The 18,362-nt window shown below is 40.0% G+C and overlaps 1 protein-coding gene across 1 annotated transcript in view; it reads left to right on the top strand.

Moving 5' to 3' along the window:
• The window catches only part of PEPD (peptidase D), a 212,202-nt gene that overhangs the window by 44,427 nt on the left and 149,413 nt on the right, over positions 1-18,362 (top strand). The window contains exon 7 of the mRNA XM_054048939.1: positions 8,894-8,938. Coding sequence (XP_053904914.1) covers positions 8,894-8,938 — 45 coding nt within the window. The remainder of the gene's footprint in view (positions 1-8,893; positions 8,939-18,362) is intronic.

Below are 18,362 nucleotides of genomic sequence, written 5' to 3' on the forward strand. Positions count from 1 at the left end.
GGAAGCCTGGAAACCCAGGGGACAATCAGTGTTTCTAGGCTCCATGCTGCCGACCTGGAAGTCCTGGGACAGGCAACTAGGGTCTGTAGCTGCAGGGCAGTCCCACCATGTGACTGCTAGAGGGTCAAGGGATCCTAGGGTTTCCAGATTTCTGGGGCAGCTGGTTCCCTGAGTTGCCTGGTTCCTGCAACCTACTGAGTCACCTCTCCTGAGACTCAGGAAGCCCAGGGAATCTGCTGGCCTGGGAGCCTGGCAGCTCTGTCAGTTCCAGAGCAGGGATCCTGGAAGGCCTGAGAGCCCCAACTCAGAGCGGGTTCCAGGGGTCCATAGTGCAAGGCAGCTGGCCCTGGAGTCTGGAAGCCTTGGGTTTCCTGGGCCCAGGGGATTTTCCGTGAGAGGGCTGCCCTAGAGCTGTAGACCCTGGAAGTCCAGGCAGCTGCTGACTGAAATTGATATGATTCTTGTCAATGTCACAGATGCCCACCACTGAATAGCAACCGTGAGTGAAACTGACAAGAATCATACCCATTTCAGTCAGCAGCTGCTGGAGTCCTAGGGACTATATTTCATTTTGGAAACACTGTATGTAGGTATTTTAGAAACACACATTTTACAGATTTCCATTTTGTTGGAAATTTTGAAATCCAGTATATTTTAATTGCAAATTGGAACAAAAACAAACATTAAAATGCTGAAATTTCCCATTATAAGGAAATTCTGAGTTTTGACCAACTCCGCTTCCTGGGCATTAGGCCTGTAATAGTTTATAGCATTCAGCTTATACTATCATAACTCTCTTCCAAATTTGGTGATTTAGCAGAATATGTTCTTTAGTTTACCACTGCAGTTCTGTGTTAAATAGCTTCACAGGTATCTTCTGTAAACTTATTAAATCTATATGATGGTAGACCCAAATAAAGTGTGTTCAGCTCATTTGTTAACTATGTGAAAGGTAAAACAAGCATGGAGGGTTCTTTTAAGAAAACCTGCAGATATGACCTGCTGTCTTACTATACTATATACAAATCAATATATTAATTTAAAAAACACCCTAGATTTTAATCAGTTATATTTAGGATGTATTGTAGGCCATCAGATAATATAACAGGAGGTTCTAATTCCTTACCACACTATCTTTCTTGCTATACCAATAGAATTATTTGTAGATGCCAGTAGTCTTTTATAAATATATATCCTGTCCTAAAATAATAGTAATGTAAAAACTGAGGAAGAGGGGAGAAATCTGTTGCCACTCATTTCTCTTTTATCTTAACTCTCAAAACAGTGACTCCTTGAGAATTTCCCTAACACATTCTGTGTGCATCTTGTCTTGTTCCTTATTAACTCCATTTATTTGTTTATTTTGGCTGTATGACCTAGATACACTAAATGCCTCATATGTTTTCTGTTTTCTCTATGACACATTTTATTTTATTATTTTTTTTATATGTGCTCATGGTCAACACACATGGTGTTGGGTTTTTCGTCTGTTATACTTCAGAGTTAGGTTTACAAACTAAATCATTCTGTTTGGAAAGTTCACATATTCTTCACATAAAGCAAATGTCAGGGACAACATTTTTACCAATCCTCAAACTAGCTTCTGACAGTCTTGTTTTCTAAATTGCAAGTGTGTAAAAATACATGTCCACTTGCTTTTGCCTAGCTTGGGTGTGTAAATCCAACATTTACATATGTAAATGGGATATTGGGCATGCATTTGCTTGTACACAGGTTAGAGAACAATTTGCCCCAACCTCCCCCCCCCCAATAAAATAAAGTTTGCTCATGCAGATAGTATACATGCAATCTTGTGAGCACAAAATTAAGCTCCTTCCAATTTTAGCATTATGATGAAGTGTTACCAGATTTGCCCGTTATTTTGGGGTACGCTCATTTATAAGGGTTACTCTTCTGGGGAGGGGGTTTCTGTAATTCTATCAATGTATTGCTTGTGTCACTTGTGTTTTCATATGAAGCTCTACTTTTCCCTTCTGCAAGTTCCCTCCTAGTGGAGCTATTCTGCAGGACTTAGGTTCCACAGGGCTGGGTTCCTCCAGCCCCAGAATCAGATGAACGCACACGCGCGCACACACTCACAGAGCACGTCTGAGCGGACTGCGTCGGTCAGCACTCCCAAGCTGACCCCTTATATGTCCATGGACTCAGCAGGCTGAGTCAAGCAGCACTTCCAACCTGCCACCCTCCTATGCCATGGGCACTGAACCAGAATAGAGTATGCCTGGGTCAAGCTGCACTTTCAAGCTGCCACCCTTATATGCCCCTGGACTCAGCAGGCTGAGTCGAGCAGCACTTCCAACCTGCCACCCTTCTATGCTGCAGGTTCAGCACGTCCCTATCCCCACTCTCATGTTACAGTTGTTCTGGTAGTAACCCACTTGATGAGCAAACCCCACAGGATTTTTGGGTGCTGCTGGGATCTTTAGCTTAGGTAAGAGGAGCGTTGCTCCAGAGCAAATAGGGAAGCATAAAACATAAGAGAGAGAGAGGGAAGCAACCAGCTTAACCATGAAAGTTATTTATTACCAGGTAATAACCATACAAGGAGAGCCAAACAAACAAAACAGTTTCAATATTAAATCTAGCTTTAATTTGATTACAAATGTCAGGTTTAGAAAACTACACCTGATCACACAAGTCAGGGTTAGAAAGCTATACATAGAGTAGAAAGAAAAACACACCACTCCGTGAAGCTTGAACCGGGTGGGGTTCTCATGTGGTGGTGGTGGTGATGGTGGTAGCTGTGGGTCCGGAGTGCTGGAGACAGGCAGGGCACCCAGCCAAAATAAGCAAGCTTTCTACTAGAGCTGATCTTGTACTGTGTGTTCTCCAAGGGTATGCCGACTCTGTACAATATGGGTGGAGTGATGTGTCTGAGATCGGAACTAGAGACCTCTCTCTATATGTATAATTTAACAAGTCTTAGACCTCAAGGCAATTCTTTTCAGGAATACCATGCCCAGGCTGTTTTTGAAGCAATGGGATTTCTTATCTGTCTGAGGTAATGAAAGGTTGCTTTCTGCTGCAGTGTGTATAGCTGTGTGGAGTTGCTACTACCGAGTAGTGCTCTGGACACATTCCATTACTATATTGAAGTAGGAGTCTACCCCATTTGGCACATGGCTTGTATCCTTTTACTCTTTGCATAGTGTCTGTCCTGAGGCACTCAAGGGGCCTAAATAATTGTTAATCACTGCCTGCTTATGGTAATTACATCCCCTGTTTACTTCAATAGGATATCTATACCTTTTCAGTAGAGACTTCTAGCTATTTAGCAGGCAGGTCTCGCTGTTTGAGAGCTCCGATAAGCTCATTCTTCTACAACCATAGGCACTAAGATACTCTTTTTGCTTCTGATAGATGTGAGTAATGCTTTTCAGACTCTCTTTTCCTCATTCCTCCCCTCCCACCACCCCATATAGAAGATTATTCACTGATTTTTGATGAATATGCTGGAGATCTACTGCATCTTGCCTCTTGACAGATTTCATGCCATCAGCTCTTAACACTTGGCATTGTATCTTCTCAAGAGGCTGTCAGTTCTGTCATTACAAGTTGCTTAATTTCTTTGACCACAATAGACAGTCTTGCTATTAAGTGCTGCTAATTCTTCTACTAATTGAACTGTGGGAAAAATGAGCTTCCTAATGAAATCTGTTGTATTTGTAATCTCTTACAACTGCAAAAAATATTTCTGTGCATTACTTTGATTTCTTTTGTAATAAACCTAAAACACCTTTAATTTTTTACCCAAGTTCTTATTTCTCCAACTCCTTGCTTTATTAAAATGCTTGCCTGTATGTTTACATGAATTATGATGTCTTTAAATATGACTTGAGCTGGACTGTTTGACAGAACCTATACTCTCCCTCACATAAATAGTATGCAGTCTTTTTAGCTCTTGCTATTCATAGGTTATCTAGACTTTCGGGGCTATTTATAAAGATGTATATTATTTCCATATTCTTGATTGTCTCAATATTTTACAGACTTGGTGAAGATGAATTTGCTTTTCAGGACCCCTTCTTGTTTTACTTAGTTCAAGTTGTCTGTCTTCTCCTATGCTTGCTGTGCTCCGTGTTTTTTTGCTATGGATAATAGTAGAAATAATATCACTTCGTAAAGCAGTTGAATCTTGCTCTCTATTTTCGGGATATTCATCTGCTCCTGACAGAAGCTGCCTCTTACTTGCTCCAATAATGTTACTTCCTTGCCTCACTTTTTCAATCTTTGGAATGTCTCCTTGAACATTAATTATCTTAGCTATTTTATTAATTTCCCACTTCAGAGCAATTACCTTGTCTCCATTATGATCCCTGGGTTATTTCTACCTTGGCCGAAAGGCCAACCTTAGATTGCTTTTGTCCTGCCACTGATGAGCAAGTTCACTTTTATGTATCTGCAGAAATGAGCCTCTAATAATGATTCACATTATTATTTCCTGTAGTATAGCCATCATTTGTTCTCCTGTTTAACTTCAGACTGTATATTTTGAAGAACTAAAAAGCAGTTGGTATGTTAGCTGCAACTTGTAAAAGTACAGAATTGTTTGTCTTTGTAAATATTTCTGTTCACTAATGAATACTCATGTGCAGTATTAATTGTTTACAGTAGGAGACTGCTTAGAAAACCTGGTTCCTTTTCATGCTTCTGAAACTTACTTGATTTTTGACCTTGGACAGGTAACATAGCTCTGCCTGTTTTTCCCATCTGTAAAATAGGCACAGTGATTTACCTGCCTCACATGACTGAAATGAGACATAATGCTTGTAAAATGCTTTCTTACCTTGAGTATAAGCACTATAAAATAATATACCTTGCACATCAGATTATGTGCATACAAACTACAGTATTGTGGTTTAACTTTAATTCAATGCCTTTTTATCTTTTTTACTTACAGGACGCATTGAAGTGTGATTTTTCAAAATTGTTTGATGTAAGAGATTCAGACATCTCCTTCAAAATTGTTGGAATGTTTGGTACTTTCAGAATATCACCTGTTGGTCTGACAGAGCAAGACTGACCTTTAGATTACTCTGCAAGGTTCCTCTCTCTGATGCAGGCCTAGTACATTTTGGGGAAGAGAGAGGGAGAGAGGGTCTTGTCTTTAATTGATACACTGACAAATGTAAGATTTCTATAGTTTTTATCATACATGCATGAAGAATTTCTGATTAGCATGTTTTGTACACAGGAAAAGCATTTCCAGTGGCTGCTTATTCAGGATATGTAGACTGACTTTTTGGAAATGCATGAAATTGCCATGTTTATTAAAGAACTGGACACAAAATTAATTCTCTTTGAACATGCAGTTAAATATAATATATCTTAGTTTTGTGTTGATTAATTGGGGATATTAACACGTTACAGATTGTATAGTCATAGCAAAATGTCAGTTTTCCTTCTCCCTCCAGTCCATGTCAGATTTTTTTAAGTGTTGTCAATTTGCAAATTGCAGTGAGATTTAGAATTGGATTGGTTTATATGATCCTCTTAGCAGAAGGACAGCTGGGGGTTCATTTTTTAGAGTATAATTGTTTACTATCAAGCATAATCTAAATATTTTAGAAGAATAAACAGGAATATTTATGTAATACTTTATATAAAATAATTTTGCTTCTCTGCTATTTGTGCATCCATGTAAATGACTACATGTTCTTCCCCTTAGGCTTATAACTTAACCAGTAACCTTTACAATGTAGCTTGTTCAGCTCCCTTGTTGCTAATTAAAGTGAAGTATAATTTGAGTAATTAGTACAGGCGCCCTTGCAGTCATAAGTAGGGATAGCCTGCAGCCATATTGCTTGTGTTGTGAACCTGTCAGCATTCACAAAGGATTCAGCCAGGTCAATTCTTAGCTGATAGATTTCCAGCGATGAACTGTGTAGAATAGATGGTGCTGTTCCCTATGATTGAGTCAATGCCCCACCATTGTGTTCTAATTTGCTATCCTGTACTTAGCGCTGCAGATACCACAATGATCTTTTTCTATGTCTGCGCTTAAAACGCTGCATCAGTGTTGTAGCACTTTAATGAAGATGCTCTACACCGACGGGAGAGAGGTCTCCCGTTGGCATAGTTAATCTGCCTCGCCAAGAGGTGATAGCTATATTGGTGGGATAAGCTCTCTTGCCGCCATAGTGCTGTCTACACGGGGCAGGGGAGGGGAACAAGTGGGGGCGGTTTGGTTGGTATAACTATGTTGCTCAGGGGTGTGGATTTTTCACATGCCTGAGTGACGTAGCTATACCGATATAGGTCTGTAGTGTAGACCGGATCTCAGATGAGAGATAAAACTCAAGTCCTGACTGTGACCATTGGTCCCTTATTCATGCCATTCCTCTGTTATCTGGCTTTCCCTAAATGCCTGCTGACCGCAGCTGGTATTTAGGTGCCATATCTTAGGCGGGTGCCTCAACGTAGTGCTCTGGAATAGGTACTCTTCTCTACAAAGATAGTTATTTCAACAAATCTATTCAGTCACTGGTCTGCCTCTGGCCTTTTTCTTCTCTCAGTCCTAAGTAGCTCTTCTGAAAGAGGTTTATCTTTCTTTTTGTTTCATTCAGTCCTTTGCACTTGGCTGCCTTTTTTGAGTTTGATCTCTTGTTTGGTTGGTTTGAGTAATTTTGGATCCCTGTATCTTTTATTAAAGTTACAAATTTAATAAGACAATCTCTGATTCATAGGAGAGACAGTATGTTGACTGACTAGATGTGTATTTTCATCTTTCCTCGGTGCTTGCCTTCCCTGTCCTTTATGGCCTCTTAACCTTTTCCCTCAGAAATTGTTTTTTTTTTTTTTCCCTACTCATAATGCCATTGGCTGTTTTGTACTTGTCCATTAGAGAGACAAGGTGGGTGAGGTAATATTTTTTTATTGGACCAACTTCTGTTGGTGAGAGAGACAAGCTGGGGCCAGACCTGAAGAAGATCTCTGTGTAGCTCAGAAGTTTGTCTCTTTCATGAACAGAAATTGATCCAATAAAAGATATTATTTCACCCACCTTGTCTCTCTAATATCCTGGGACCAACATGGCTACAACGCTACACTTGTCTATGTAAGTTTAAATAGAGCTGTTAGTGCAACTTTCTACCTTTTTACAATATCTCCTTTTGCTATTTTTCTTCGTTAGTCTGCTCTGAGTTTGCGTTTCATTTGTTGTGTTGATGTTGCTTATGTTATATGCAGTTTATATCCTTTCATGTCTTGTTTCCTTTAATCTCTCTTTAGGGGCATGGTGGAATACTCTTCAGCCGGAGATGGAATTCAATCTTTTGTTCATTGAACCTCATTATATTAACTTTATTTCTTGTTCATCAGTTTTTCTCTATGTAGATTTGTGTTTAACTGGCTCTTGCATCCTATGATTACATCTGTACAGAACTACTTTAACAGCAATTATTGGGATAATGTTCAGAAGTTGTTCTTGAAGAAAATAAAATGTTACTAGACTCTCTCATGTTTCCAAGTGACCAGTTGTTTTCCATAATGATGTAGAATGCTGAATTGTGGTTTTCGTGTTTGGGGGGGTGATCCACTGGTGTCTAAATGAAGACCCTTAATATTGAATACTGTGCAACATGTACTTGTCTTTGTTGAAGTCTGTGATAAGTTGGCATTTTCTGTCTCGTGCTCTTGAAGTAGGAGACAAAGCCACTGACTCTCCCATTTTTAGATTTTATAGGTTCATGAGAACATGTTGTAGAAATACTTTTGTTTATTGTATTCATAGATTGATAGGTTATTACTCTGCCATCTGAACCCCTAGACATTTAAATGTGACTTTGAACTAATCTCTTAAAAATTGGGTTTGTACTTTTTTTGGTGCCTTATGATATATAAAGAAGGCCTGAAAGGCACATACACACTTTTTAGTTTGTTTGTTTATTTATTTATTTATAAATACTTCAGAAGTGTGAGGAACCTCCAATCTGTCTTCCCTAACTTCACTGAAAGATCTATTGGAGTGGGACATCCTGGGGCATTTTCATTGTGAGCTCTCAAACTCTAATTGAAGAACTCATGGCACCGGATTGTCCTTTTAGTCAAAGTGTTTATTAGTCATTGAAATGAAGTGTTAACAACAAAAACAAAGTTTTGAACCACCTAACTAAAAATTTCTTCTCCCTGCTTAATGTCTCAACCTTCGCTCTATTGGCTCTTGTAATATGAAATGACAACAACTGCTCCAGTTATCAGTCTTTGACATAAATGTCTAACATAGGCAACAAAGGGAGCCCCTCCGTCCATGCTGTCTTGAGAGGTGGTTGTGGGGAGTTGGAACCTTCACATTCCCTTTATGCATCATAGAGAAGCAAAAAGAGGACACATCCTTTTTTATTTTTTCCTCTGTGCAGTTCACTTTTGACAAGTTTGTTTAATCTAAATATTATTTGATTTCCCCAAGATTTGAAACTGCTAAAGAACTTTAGGGATGAACATGAAATATTCACCATTTTAATTTTATTCAAGTGTATTTGAGGGATAAAAATGGAAAATTATATTTTACCTATTTATAAAAAAAACTCACTCCTACATAGGGACAACTAGCATGTATGCCCTCTGAGCCTGATCTTGAAAATGCTTTAACTGGTTTAAATGTATACATATAATTAATCCCATGGACTTCAATGGGACTACTGACATGGGTAAAGATAAGCATATGCATTTGCAGGATTGGGAGCCTAAATACGTTTTTAAAAATTATGATGCAGTACATTATTTGATAACTAAAATTGTACTAGTTATCATGTGCTCAGATGAGACACTATATAAAATGCATTTTAGTGTTTAGAAAAATTCTGGCATCCACAATTCATAGTATTGCTAGTTTTTAATTCTGATGCGTTGGTTTTTTTTTTTTTTTTGTTAGATTTAATGTGAACAATAAAATTCTTCATCCTGAAATTGCGGAATGGTAAGTAGTTTCTTTTCCTAAGCCCTTTTTTGTAACTTGTTTATTTTATTACTTCTCCCAGCAGAATCTGGTAAATTCCTTATTGGATGTTTTACAGTAGAAATTCCAACAGAAGCCTCTCCCTTTACTGTTTGACAGTTTTTTTACTCTTATGTTTCATGCTGGGAATGAAAATAACATGCAAAGATTCAGATTTTAGTTTGTTTTAAAAATCAACATTCTGTAACACCATAAGGAACAGAAAAGTTAAGTAACATTTAAAAGGAATAGGCAATATTACAATGAATACCAAAGGAAGTATTAATTTAAAACTTGATATAAGGGGTGCTATTTTATAAATGTTTTTACTTCCTTTAGGTTTTATTTTAATAGCATTAATTCTGATGAATTCTTTTGTTGTTCATATATATATATATATATCCTATGTAATTCTAGATGAATTCCACAGTAATCTATTTATATATTAACACCAACCTAAGATAAACCAAATGATAAGGTGCCACAGAATATTAATGTTACTATTTCTTAATTTTGTACAATATTAGTTACAACACTTTGTAATATATGTAAGGTACTATTTTGTCTTAGAAAGCTTTTGCATTTTGGTACCCGCGATTCCTCCATTTTAACAGTATCATTAACATTGTCCTAACAACCATTTTATAACTAAGGTTTTGTGTTTTTTCATTTAGCAAATTAATTGAAGAGACAGCAGAGTGGATTTTTGCTAATTAAATTGTTTTTTAACTAAGCATTTTAAATGTATTATTCTGGATCTGAGAAAACAAAACCTTACTTATGATAGATAAGCTACTTGTTTTTCAGAACCTTTGAAAAATAAACAGGAAAAATACATACTGCATCCTAGTATTGCAGCTTGATTACAGGCTACTATACATTACTATTATTAATAACTTGTGTTAATAATAAACATTACTCTAGTATTAGTAATCTTCTGTACAGTAGTCCATGTACTGAAAAGAAGTGTAAAGTTGAAATTTGTCTTGAAGGCACCTGATCATTAACATATCAGAATAATGGAAGCTTAATAAGCCAGATTCTTTGTTCTGCTGCATATCTGTTTCACTACTTTGGTGGTGTAATAATGTCTTAAAAGAAAAAAAGGAACAAGTTTTAGATAAAATAAAGCTGATGGAGATGTGCAGGAGCTGAGTTCCTCTTCTGCAGCTCCTGCACAATTTAGGAGAGGGAAAGTCTCTTAGTGCAGAAACCTGTGCCGGCTGCATAAATGTTTAGATTATGGACTTTTATTTTATATATACATATATATATATATATATATATATATATATATACACATACATACACACACACACACAGAAGAAGGAAGTTCCCATGAAGAAACTTGAATAATTTAGAGTTAAGGTTTCTGAATTAGGTGCTTGATCCTGCAAGGTGCTATGCTCTCTATGAAGTACATAGAACACATGGATAGTCACACTGAAATCAATGGAGCTACTCAAATACTGAAAATTAAACATATACTTAAGTGCCTTGTCAGGATATAGACCCGTTCAGTGTGTTTATCACTAATAGTTATGGCCCAAGATATATGGATTAAGTTAAAGTTGAAAGAGTTTGTTATACATTTCAAGAAACTTTTTATAAGTTGTTGCTTTTAATTTTCCCCCTAATTTTTCTGGTATTTGCTACAATCCATCCCCTGATCCCCTTATCAAACTAGCATCTTGTTTAAAAAAAATTAAAAAGTTAAGTGTTGCCCCAGAGTGGAGTTGAATCCATGAATACTATATGAACTAGCATTGTCCTAATCCCTGGTTTCACATTGGTATATTGATCTGGGGTTGAACATGGAGATTCAGGTAGTAACTGTTATACCCAGATTAGAGCAAACTGACTGTCTCCCATTATGCTAGTGTGACCGATATTGCAATCCCCTGTAATATTGTTGGGGACCATATTTTATTAATTTTATGTATCGTAGTGGGCCAAGGATTATATGCAACTCCAGAGGGGAGGGTTACCACAACTCTTCCAGGAGCCCAAAATAGTAGGGGGTGAATCACTTAGGTTGCGAACATCTCCATAGAGATACCACCCCCTGAGGAGGCTTGCATATATTGGTTCAAACTGGGTTTTCCAGAGACCAACAGACCAAAAGAGAGCTTTTGATATAAAAAGGCTGGGTTTAAATTTTCTCCTCCAGAAAATGGACAGGACCTTCAGTCAAAGGGGGGGCCCCAACCTTGTGGAAGAGTTGGAAAGACTTTGGCCCACTAGGACCCCATAAAACTGATGGATGACTCCTTTAAATATACCAGATGTGTTTAAATCTGTTTATTGTTTTTATTATGTTTCATCTGTAATGTTTTTTCCTTAAGAATAAATGTGCTTGTTTAGAAAGAGCTGTATGGTCATTTGTAACTACTGACAATACACTGTTCATAGCCCTCTGAGAGAGAGCCTTTAGCCAGATGGATTTAATGGGGATATCACAGTGTAAACTGTGCAGATTTAAGGACTCAGAAGGACAATGAGCAGGTGATTTCAGGCGACCTGACTGGGCATTCCCGGAGTGGGCAACAGAGGAAAGGATACAGGTGCAGTTTCTCTGAAACTTTGACAGCTAGCACTTCAAAACACAAATGTCACAGACTGTTTGCATGTGAGGCAGTCAGGGTTGGTAACACAGTACTGCAGTATTCCTTATATGAAGCAAGATTACTTAAAGCATTTTGAATGGGTACTTAGATAAGTCTACTATTAAACTCCTTTTCCATTTTCTTGTCCATACAAATCTTGAGATTCAAAGATAATTTATGGGGCGAGAGAATTCATTTAGCAGTTCAGATACCCTTGACAGGTACTCCGTTAGCATGACTGGAAGTTTAGAATAGAGTTGCTGAATATGTTTAGATAATGCTATGTTTTACATGTGGTTACTTTCTATTGCATAAATTTTCTGATCCAGATGTCCTTTTAAATAATGCTCCACCAGTGATTTGTTCATCTTAATGGGTGCAAAATTATGGAGTTGCTCTTGTAGCTCCTTAGTTAAAGTTGCATTGTGATTTCCACTTCGAGCAGAGGCTAAATCCTTCAAAAATATATATGTCTTGCAGAAGCATTCAAAGTATCTCTGTTGCAACAAGATTGAGATCCTTGGATTTGGGGCATTGCACATGGGAGAGGAGGAAATCACTTAAAGGAGCCTTCTAAAAATGGCCACCTTTGGACATTTACAGGAAGGAGTCTCATGATTATATGGGTCCCTGTCACTAAAGAATGCCAACAGGTGGCTGTCTGAAAAATTAGTACCCCCCTTCTGAGACTCCCAACTCAACAGCATCACATTTTTTAAAAGAACATCATTGCAATAGTATAAATCAAAGGGTATTTATTTTCCACCATGGATGGTACTGGAATTTTTTGTTGGGAACTTCCAGTCCCTTATGCTATATTATGATACTCCAAAAACAGCATTTAGGGGTCCTGTGATATGATCCACTGCCTACAGAGGGTCAAATACAGAAAGGAAGGAAGTGTGAGCAGATAAATGATGGGCCTCAGGGACTGAAATTAAATGGTTGATGCTGGGAGAGCAGCTGATGATAGCCATCTGTGCTTCCATTCAGGCGTCCATGAAAGTAATGCTCCCTTAACACCACTGCCCCAGTGTGACCCACTCCCTTGCAGAGTCCTGTTCTGGCAGAGATGAGAAGCAGGACTCTCTGCAACCAAGAACATGATCTTTGAGTAACCTGACAAGCTGGCTTAGCAGCAGAGATCAGGGCTACATTTCTGACCTCCCTGCAGGAGGTACTCTCTCACTTTACTCGCCTGCTTCTTCTGACTATTTGTTACACGTAAGAGGCAAGATAAGGGGCACATATCTAGTTGCAGGTGGATTGAGTGGAGCTACAAACCCTACTCCTGAGCCAGCTTGTCCGTCTGATGAAGACCCTGCTCTGGGTTGCAGGGGATACTGTGCTGAAGGAAATCAGCTTTCACTGACACCAAGCTTAGCCTTATCAGTGAGTTCTCAGGATACTGGAGAAATAGGACAGCAGCACTCTGGAGGACTTCAAGTAGTGTCTGGGCATATCCCAGACCCCTTCATCTCAGGGCCTCCATCCCACCCAGATACTCTATGTTCCCCTGTATCTCTGCTCACCTTCCCTGTTTTGGGAATTAGTATTTATCCCTTAGGGAAGTTAAGGGATAGAGGGACTTGAGGCTACAGTATGTGCAGGTGGGAGAGTCAAGGTGGATGGGGGATGTGAGGTAGAAGTGTAGGGGAGGAAATCAGAAGGAAAGTATGAATTGAATTTGAAGAGGTTGGTGGAACTAGCAGTGGTGCAGAAAAAATCTCCTTCCTATATTGTACTTGTATGCTAGAGAAGAACTCTGGGCCTCGTTCTTTCCCAATTTAAAAAATAGCACTTGGTATGCTTTCTCGGGGCACATAGCTCTTCAGAAAATGACAGCTACAGCAGAAGAGTTCAGGTTTTCTGTTCATGTGTAATTGAGAGGAATTTGTAAAGGTTGATGTGTCCTTCATAACTTGGAAGTGTCAAGCAAGTGTTTTTTTGGGGGGGTAAGGAGCCTAGATGTTTGGGTGATATGGCATATGCACTAAGACTGCCTTAATTAATGGCTTCCTTGGCTTTTTCAGTTTGTACCTAAGCAACATTAGCTGAAAAGCAATACATTTTTGGAGTGAGGAATATTTTTTTTTTTTTGAATATCAAATAGTTTGGGTCATTTGTATATTACATTTCATGACCGGGGATGCACAAAAAGTCTTCTCTTTAAAGTTGAATTGATTAATTTGAGAAGTATTTTTCCATTGACACATTTATTCTTTCACATTTTAGCAAAAGCTATAGCATTTTGTTTTCCATTATATTTGTTGGCGAAATCCCATTTTGTCATAATTGGCAACTAAAGATTAAATGATTGAGCCTTCTGAAGCAACAATAAATGTGAACTAGAGTCTCCCACTGTCCTCTAACACCCTGCTGGGACAAAGGTTCAGTACTGACAAGAGTGTATGATAAATTATGGGTCTGATGTCCCCCACATTCTATAAGCCTCTGTTTTCAAAGTTTTCTAATTAAACTGCTTTATCATGCAGTTTAAAAGATGAAACATATAAAGAGAACTTGACCTGAAAACTGAATTTTTTTGCAGTTATTGCAGAAGTTTTTTGTTTTAGATTATGTACATATCCAATACAATTAAAAACCTACATTTAAGTGCTTTATTTAAAAGGTCAGTTAAAAAATATAAAACACATGTGCTGGATATGTAGTATACTTTAAATATTCAAGTCACCCGCCCCCAATCCTTCCCCCCCCTCCCCCCCCGGGAAAAACACAACACAGACACTGAACCAGTTTGACTTCGTATGTCAGTCAGAATGAAGTTTTCCTACAATCGCACAATGGGCTATTGTCAGTCTATAGTCCCAGTGTCTGTCTACCATAATGCTGATCTCCACATCAGTCATTTTATTGAAATAGAAATAAAGTAATTGCAATGAAAAGTTGTCACTGGATAAATGTGTCCCAGTTGGAACATGACTAAAAGCCATCCTTTTGCCTTGGCATTTATCTGACAGAAGCAGCTCATTACTCATAGTCACTGTTCTATTTCATTGCTTTTGCTTCTTTAATTGAATAGAATCAAGTACTAAAATACTAATTGTTATATATACTTTCACTCTATGCATCCGAAGAAGTGAGGTTTTTACTCACGAAAGCTTATGCCCAAATAAATCTGTTAGTCTTTAAGGTGCCACCAGACTCCTAATTGTTATATAACGTTTTCAATAATTTTGGCATTTTAATAACATGTAGTATATCTTAGAGGGGTTATCTGAACAGTGGGGGAGAAGCATTTAGCAGTGTCTGAACGTTGTTTATATATGCTGTATTTCACTAGCAACTTTAAGAATGATGAACTTGAGTGTTTATGGTCAGTTTCATGTCTTCTGTGCTTTCTGTATATTTTGAGGGACAGCTGCAACTTTTTTTCTTTTGTTTGAGTGGATCCTGCTACAAATGAGAAAATTGCTATGTAGCTAACTTTGCCACGTTTTAAAACTGGGCAGGAGTTTTGTGAGTGCATTTATATGTATATTTCATGTTTTCATTATTTCTGTAGAAAACTTGTAATACTTTGATCAGTCAGTGCTTGATCTGTAAAGTTCTGCTTAAGATCTCAAAGATCATTTTGTGTTCATTATACAACTTTCTCTTTCAAGCATGTATAACTTGTCCATTTAAAATCTTTGGGTAACTAAAAATAAATTGTATTGTTGGATAATGTACCAATAAGGCAAGTGAGCATAGGAAATCCTGTAATTTTAGCACTTTTACACCATAGGCATATAGTTTAAGGATAGGTTCAGGATGTGCAGAAGTGAATTAGCAATCAGGGAATGGGTATGAATCATAGGATTTTGGAATTACAGGATGTAGGCAATACAGAGCCTTTGTTGAAAGAAAGAAAGCGACTAAGAAAATGCAGAAGAGATTGTTTAATAATATTCAGTTACTGTTTTTGTGAAAACAGTAAAGGGATTACTTTGTTTGATAGTTTAAAACAGATAGTAGATCAGATTCTTCTTCGAGTGCTTCCTCATGTCAATTCTATTCTAGGTGTGTGCATGCCCACATGCACAATCGTTGAAGATTTTTGCCTAGTGGTATCCGTAGGGTTGGCTGTGGCACCCCGTTGAGTGTTGCATTCATGCCCTGGTATATTAAGCGCCACTGGCCCTATGCCCTCTCAGTTCCTCCTTATCACACATGACAGTTAGTCGGAGTGCCTTGTCTTGCATTGCAAGAGTGTTAGTGGTTCTTTACAACCCATTGTCTATCTTCTTTATATATCGTTTGTAGATACTTAGTTAGCCATTGTGTTAAGTGTTAGGTTTGTTTGGTAGTTAGAGTCCCGGCTGGGACTTCACCCTGGAGCTGGGCATGCCCCATTCCCCCAGCTTCAAACCATGCTCGTTATGCAACAGGGCTCTTCTCCAAGCTCACGGACGCAAGGCTCCATGGCCTTAAAGACTCCCGTGCCACCCTCCATTCCTTGGGCTTTCATACCCCTGAGCTGTTCTGTCTTCCGCCTCCCCAGTTTAGGTCCTGGGGGCCTCCCTGGCTGAGTACCTACAGGAAAAAGGACAGACTAAGAGTTGACACCGGTCGTCTTCCCATTCATCTGCTCAGCCTGGCACTTCCAGTAACCAAGGAAGCCAAAAACAGGCATTTTGAGAGTACGCTCGAGGACGGTGCTGTCATATCTCACTATCTACCCTCCTACACTTTCCTCAACCACCTGTGCCCCTTCCAGTCGGCCTGGTCATGGCTGACCTTGGACCATTGGGTGCTCAACATAATATCTTCAGGTTACACTCTGCAGTTCGTGGCTGACCCTCTCTCCCAACTTCCTTCCCTGTCACTTTTCAGGGACCCTTCTTACAAGAACCTTCTGCACCTGGGGGCAAAGGAGGAGATCCCTCAAAACATGAAAGGGAAAGGTTTCTACTCCTACTTTCTACTCCCAAAAGCAAAAGGGGGCCTCAGACCCATTCTGGACCTGTGTCCCCTCAACAAGTATCTCAAGAAGTTGAAGTTTCACATGGTCTCCCTGGCCTCCATCATCCGCTCCCTAGATCTGGGAGACTGGTATGCCGCCCTCGACCTGAAGGACGCATATTTCCATATTTTCCCAAGACACAGACGCTTCCTCCATTTTTGTTTGGCCAGTGCCATTTCCAGTTCACTGTGCTGTCCTTCGGTCTCTTGTCAGCCCTGAGAGTGTTCACAAAGTGCATAAAGCCAGTGGCCGCTTACCTGAGGCATTGAGGTGTTCAAATTTACCCATACCTCAACGACTGGCTAATAAATGGTTGGTACCAGGATCGGGTGTGTCGTCATCTTGATCTGGTTTGCTCCACCTGCCACAACCTGGGGCTATTAATAAATGAGAAAAAGTCAACCTTAGTTCCAGCGCAGTACATAGAGTTCATTGGAGTGGTCTTTGTTTCTACTCAGGCCAGAGCCTTCCTCTCCGAGGCCTGGTTACGAGCCATGGCGGACCTGATCTCGTACATTTAAGTCCACTCTCTCATCACCGCTCATACTTGTCTGCGGTTGTTGGGCCACATAGCAGCCTGCACTTATGTGGTCTGGCTCATGCAGCTCCACCTCAGGCTCCTGAAGGCGTGGCTAGCATCAGTCTACATCCCCAATAGAGAGATCATGGACCATGTAGTCAGCGTCCCGGACCATGTACTATTATCACTCGCACAGTGGCAGAATCTTCCATCGGTGTTGAAGGGAATTCCCTTCATGGCTCCATCCCCATCGGTGACCCACATCTTTGATGCCTTGGACCTGGGGTGGGGAGCCAACCTGGGTGATCTCAGCATGCAAGGTCATTGGTCTAGTCACGATCGCTCCTTACACATTAATGTCAGGGAGCTGAGAGCAGTTCACTTGGCCTGCCAAGCCTTCCTACCTCACATAAAAAGCAGGGTGGTTCAGTTCCTGACGGACAGTATAGCAGCTATATTCTATATCAACAAGCAAGGTGGAGCCAGATCATCTGCCCTTTTGCCAAGAAGCCCTTGGGCTTTGGGGTTTCTGTGTGCAACACAACATCCATGTCATAGCCGCACACCTCCCCAGGGCCAGGAACACTTTGGCAGATCACCTCAGCAGGACCTTCTTGTCTCACCATGAGTGGTCCCTCCATCCAGAAGTGTTTAGCCTTGTCTTCCAGAGATGGGGGACTCCCCGGGAGGATCTGTTCACAGCGAGGCAGAACAGGAAGTGCCATGTTTTCTGCTTGATTTAGGGGATTGACAGAGGCTCACTGTCAGATGCTTTTCTGCTCCTGTGGTTGGGGGCTCTGATGTACGTCTTCCCTCCAGTGCTGTTAATTCAGAGTCCTCATGAAGATCAAGCAGGACAGGGCGAAGATGATCCTCATAGCACTGGCTCGTCCACACTAGCACTGGTTCGGCACGCTGCTAGACCTCTTAGTGGCTCCTCTGTTCCAGCTACTGCTCCAGCTGGACCTGCATGGTCCCAAAACCATGGTAGTCTTCTGCATCCGAACCTGACGGTGCTACACCTGGCAGCTTGGATGCTGCATGGTTAAATGCGGAGGAGCAGGAGTGCTCAGCTGGTGTCCAACAGGTCCTGTTGGGCAGCAGAAAAAGCCCTCCACCAGAGTAACTTACCTGGCCAAATGGAAGCGGTTTGCTTGTGGGTCCTCAGATAAAGGCATTCGGCCCAAGCAGGCCTCGCTGCAATTAATCCTGGACTACCTTCTGCATCTCAAGCTCCACAGCCTGTCCTTTTCATCTGTTAAGGTCCACTTCGCCACTACCTCAGCTTTCCATTCACCACTCGAGGGTAGGTTG

This window comes from Malaclemys terrapin, chromosome 14 (assembly GCF_027887155.1).
Source record: "Malaclemys terrapin pileata isolate rMalTer1 chromosome 14, rMalTer1.hap1, whole genome shotgun sequence".
NCBI lineage: Eukaryota > Metazoa > Chordata > Testudines > Emydidae > Malaclemys > Malaclemys terrapin.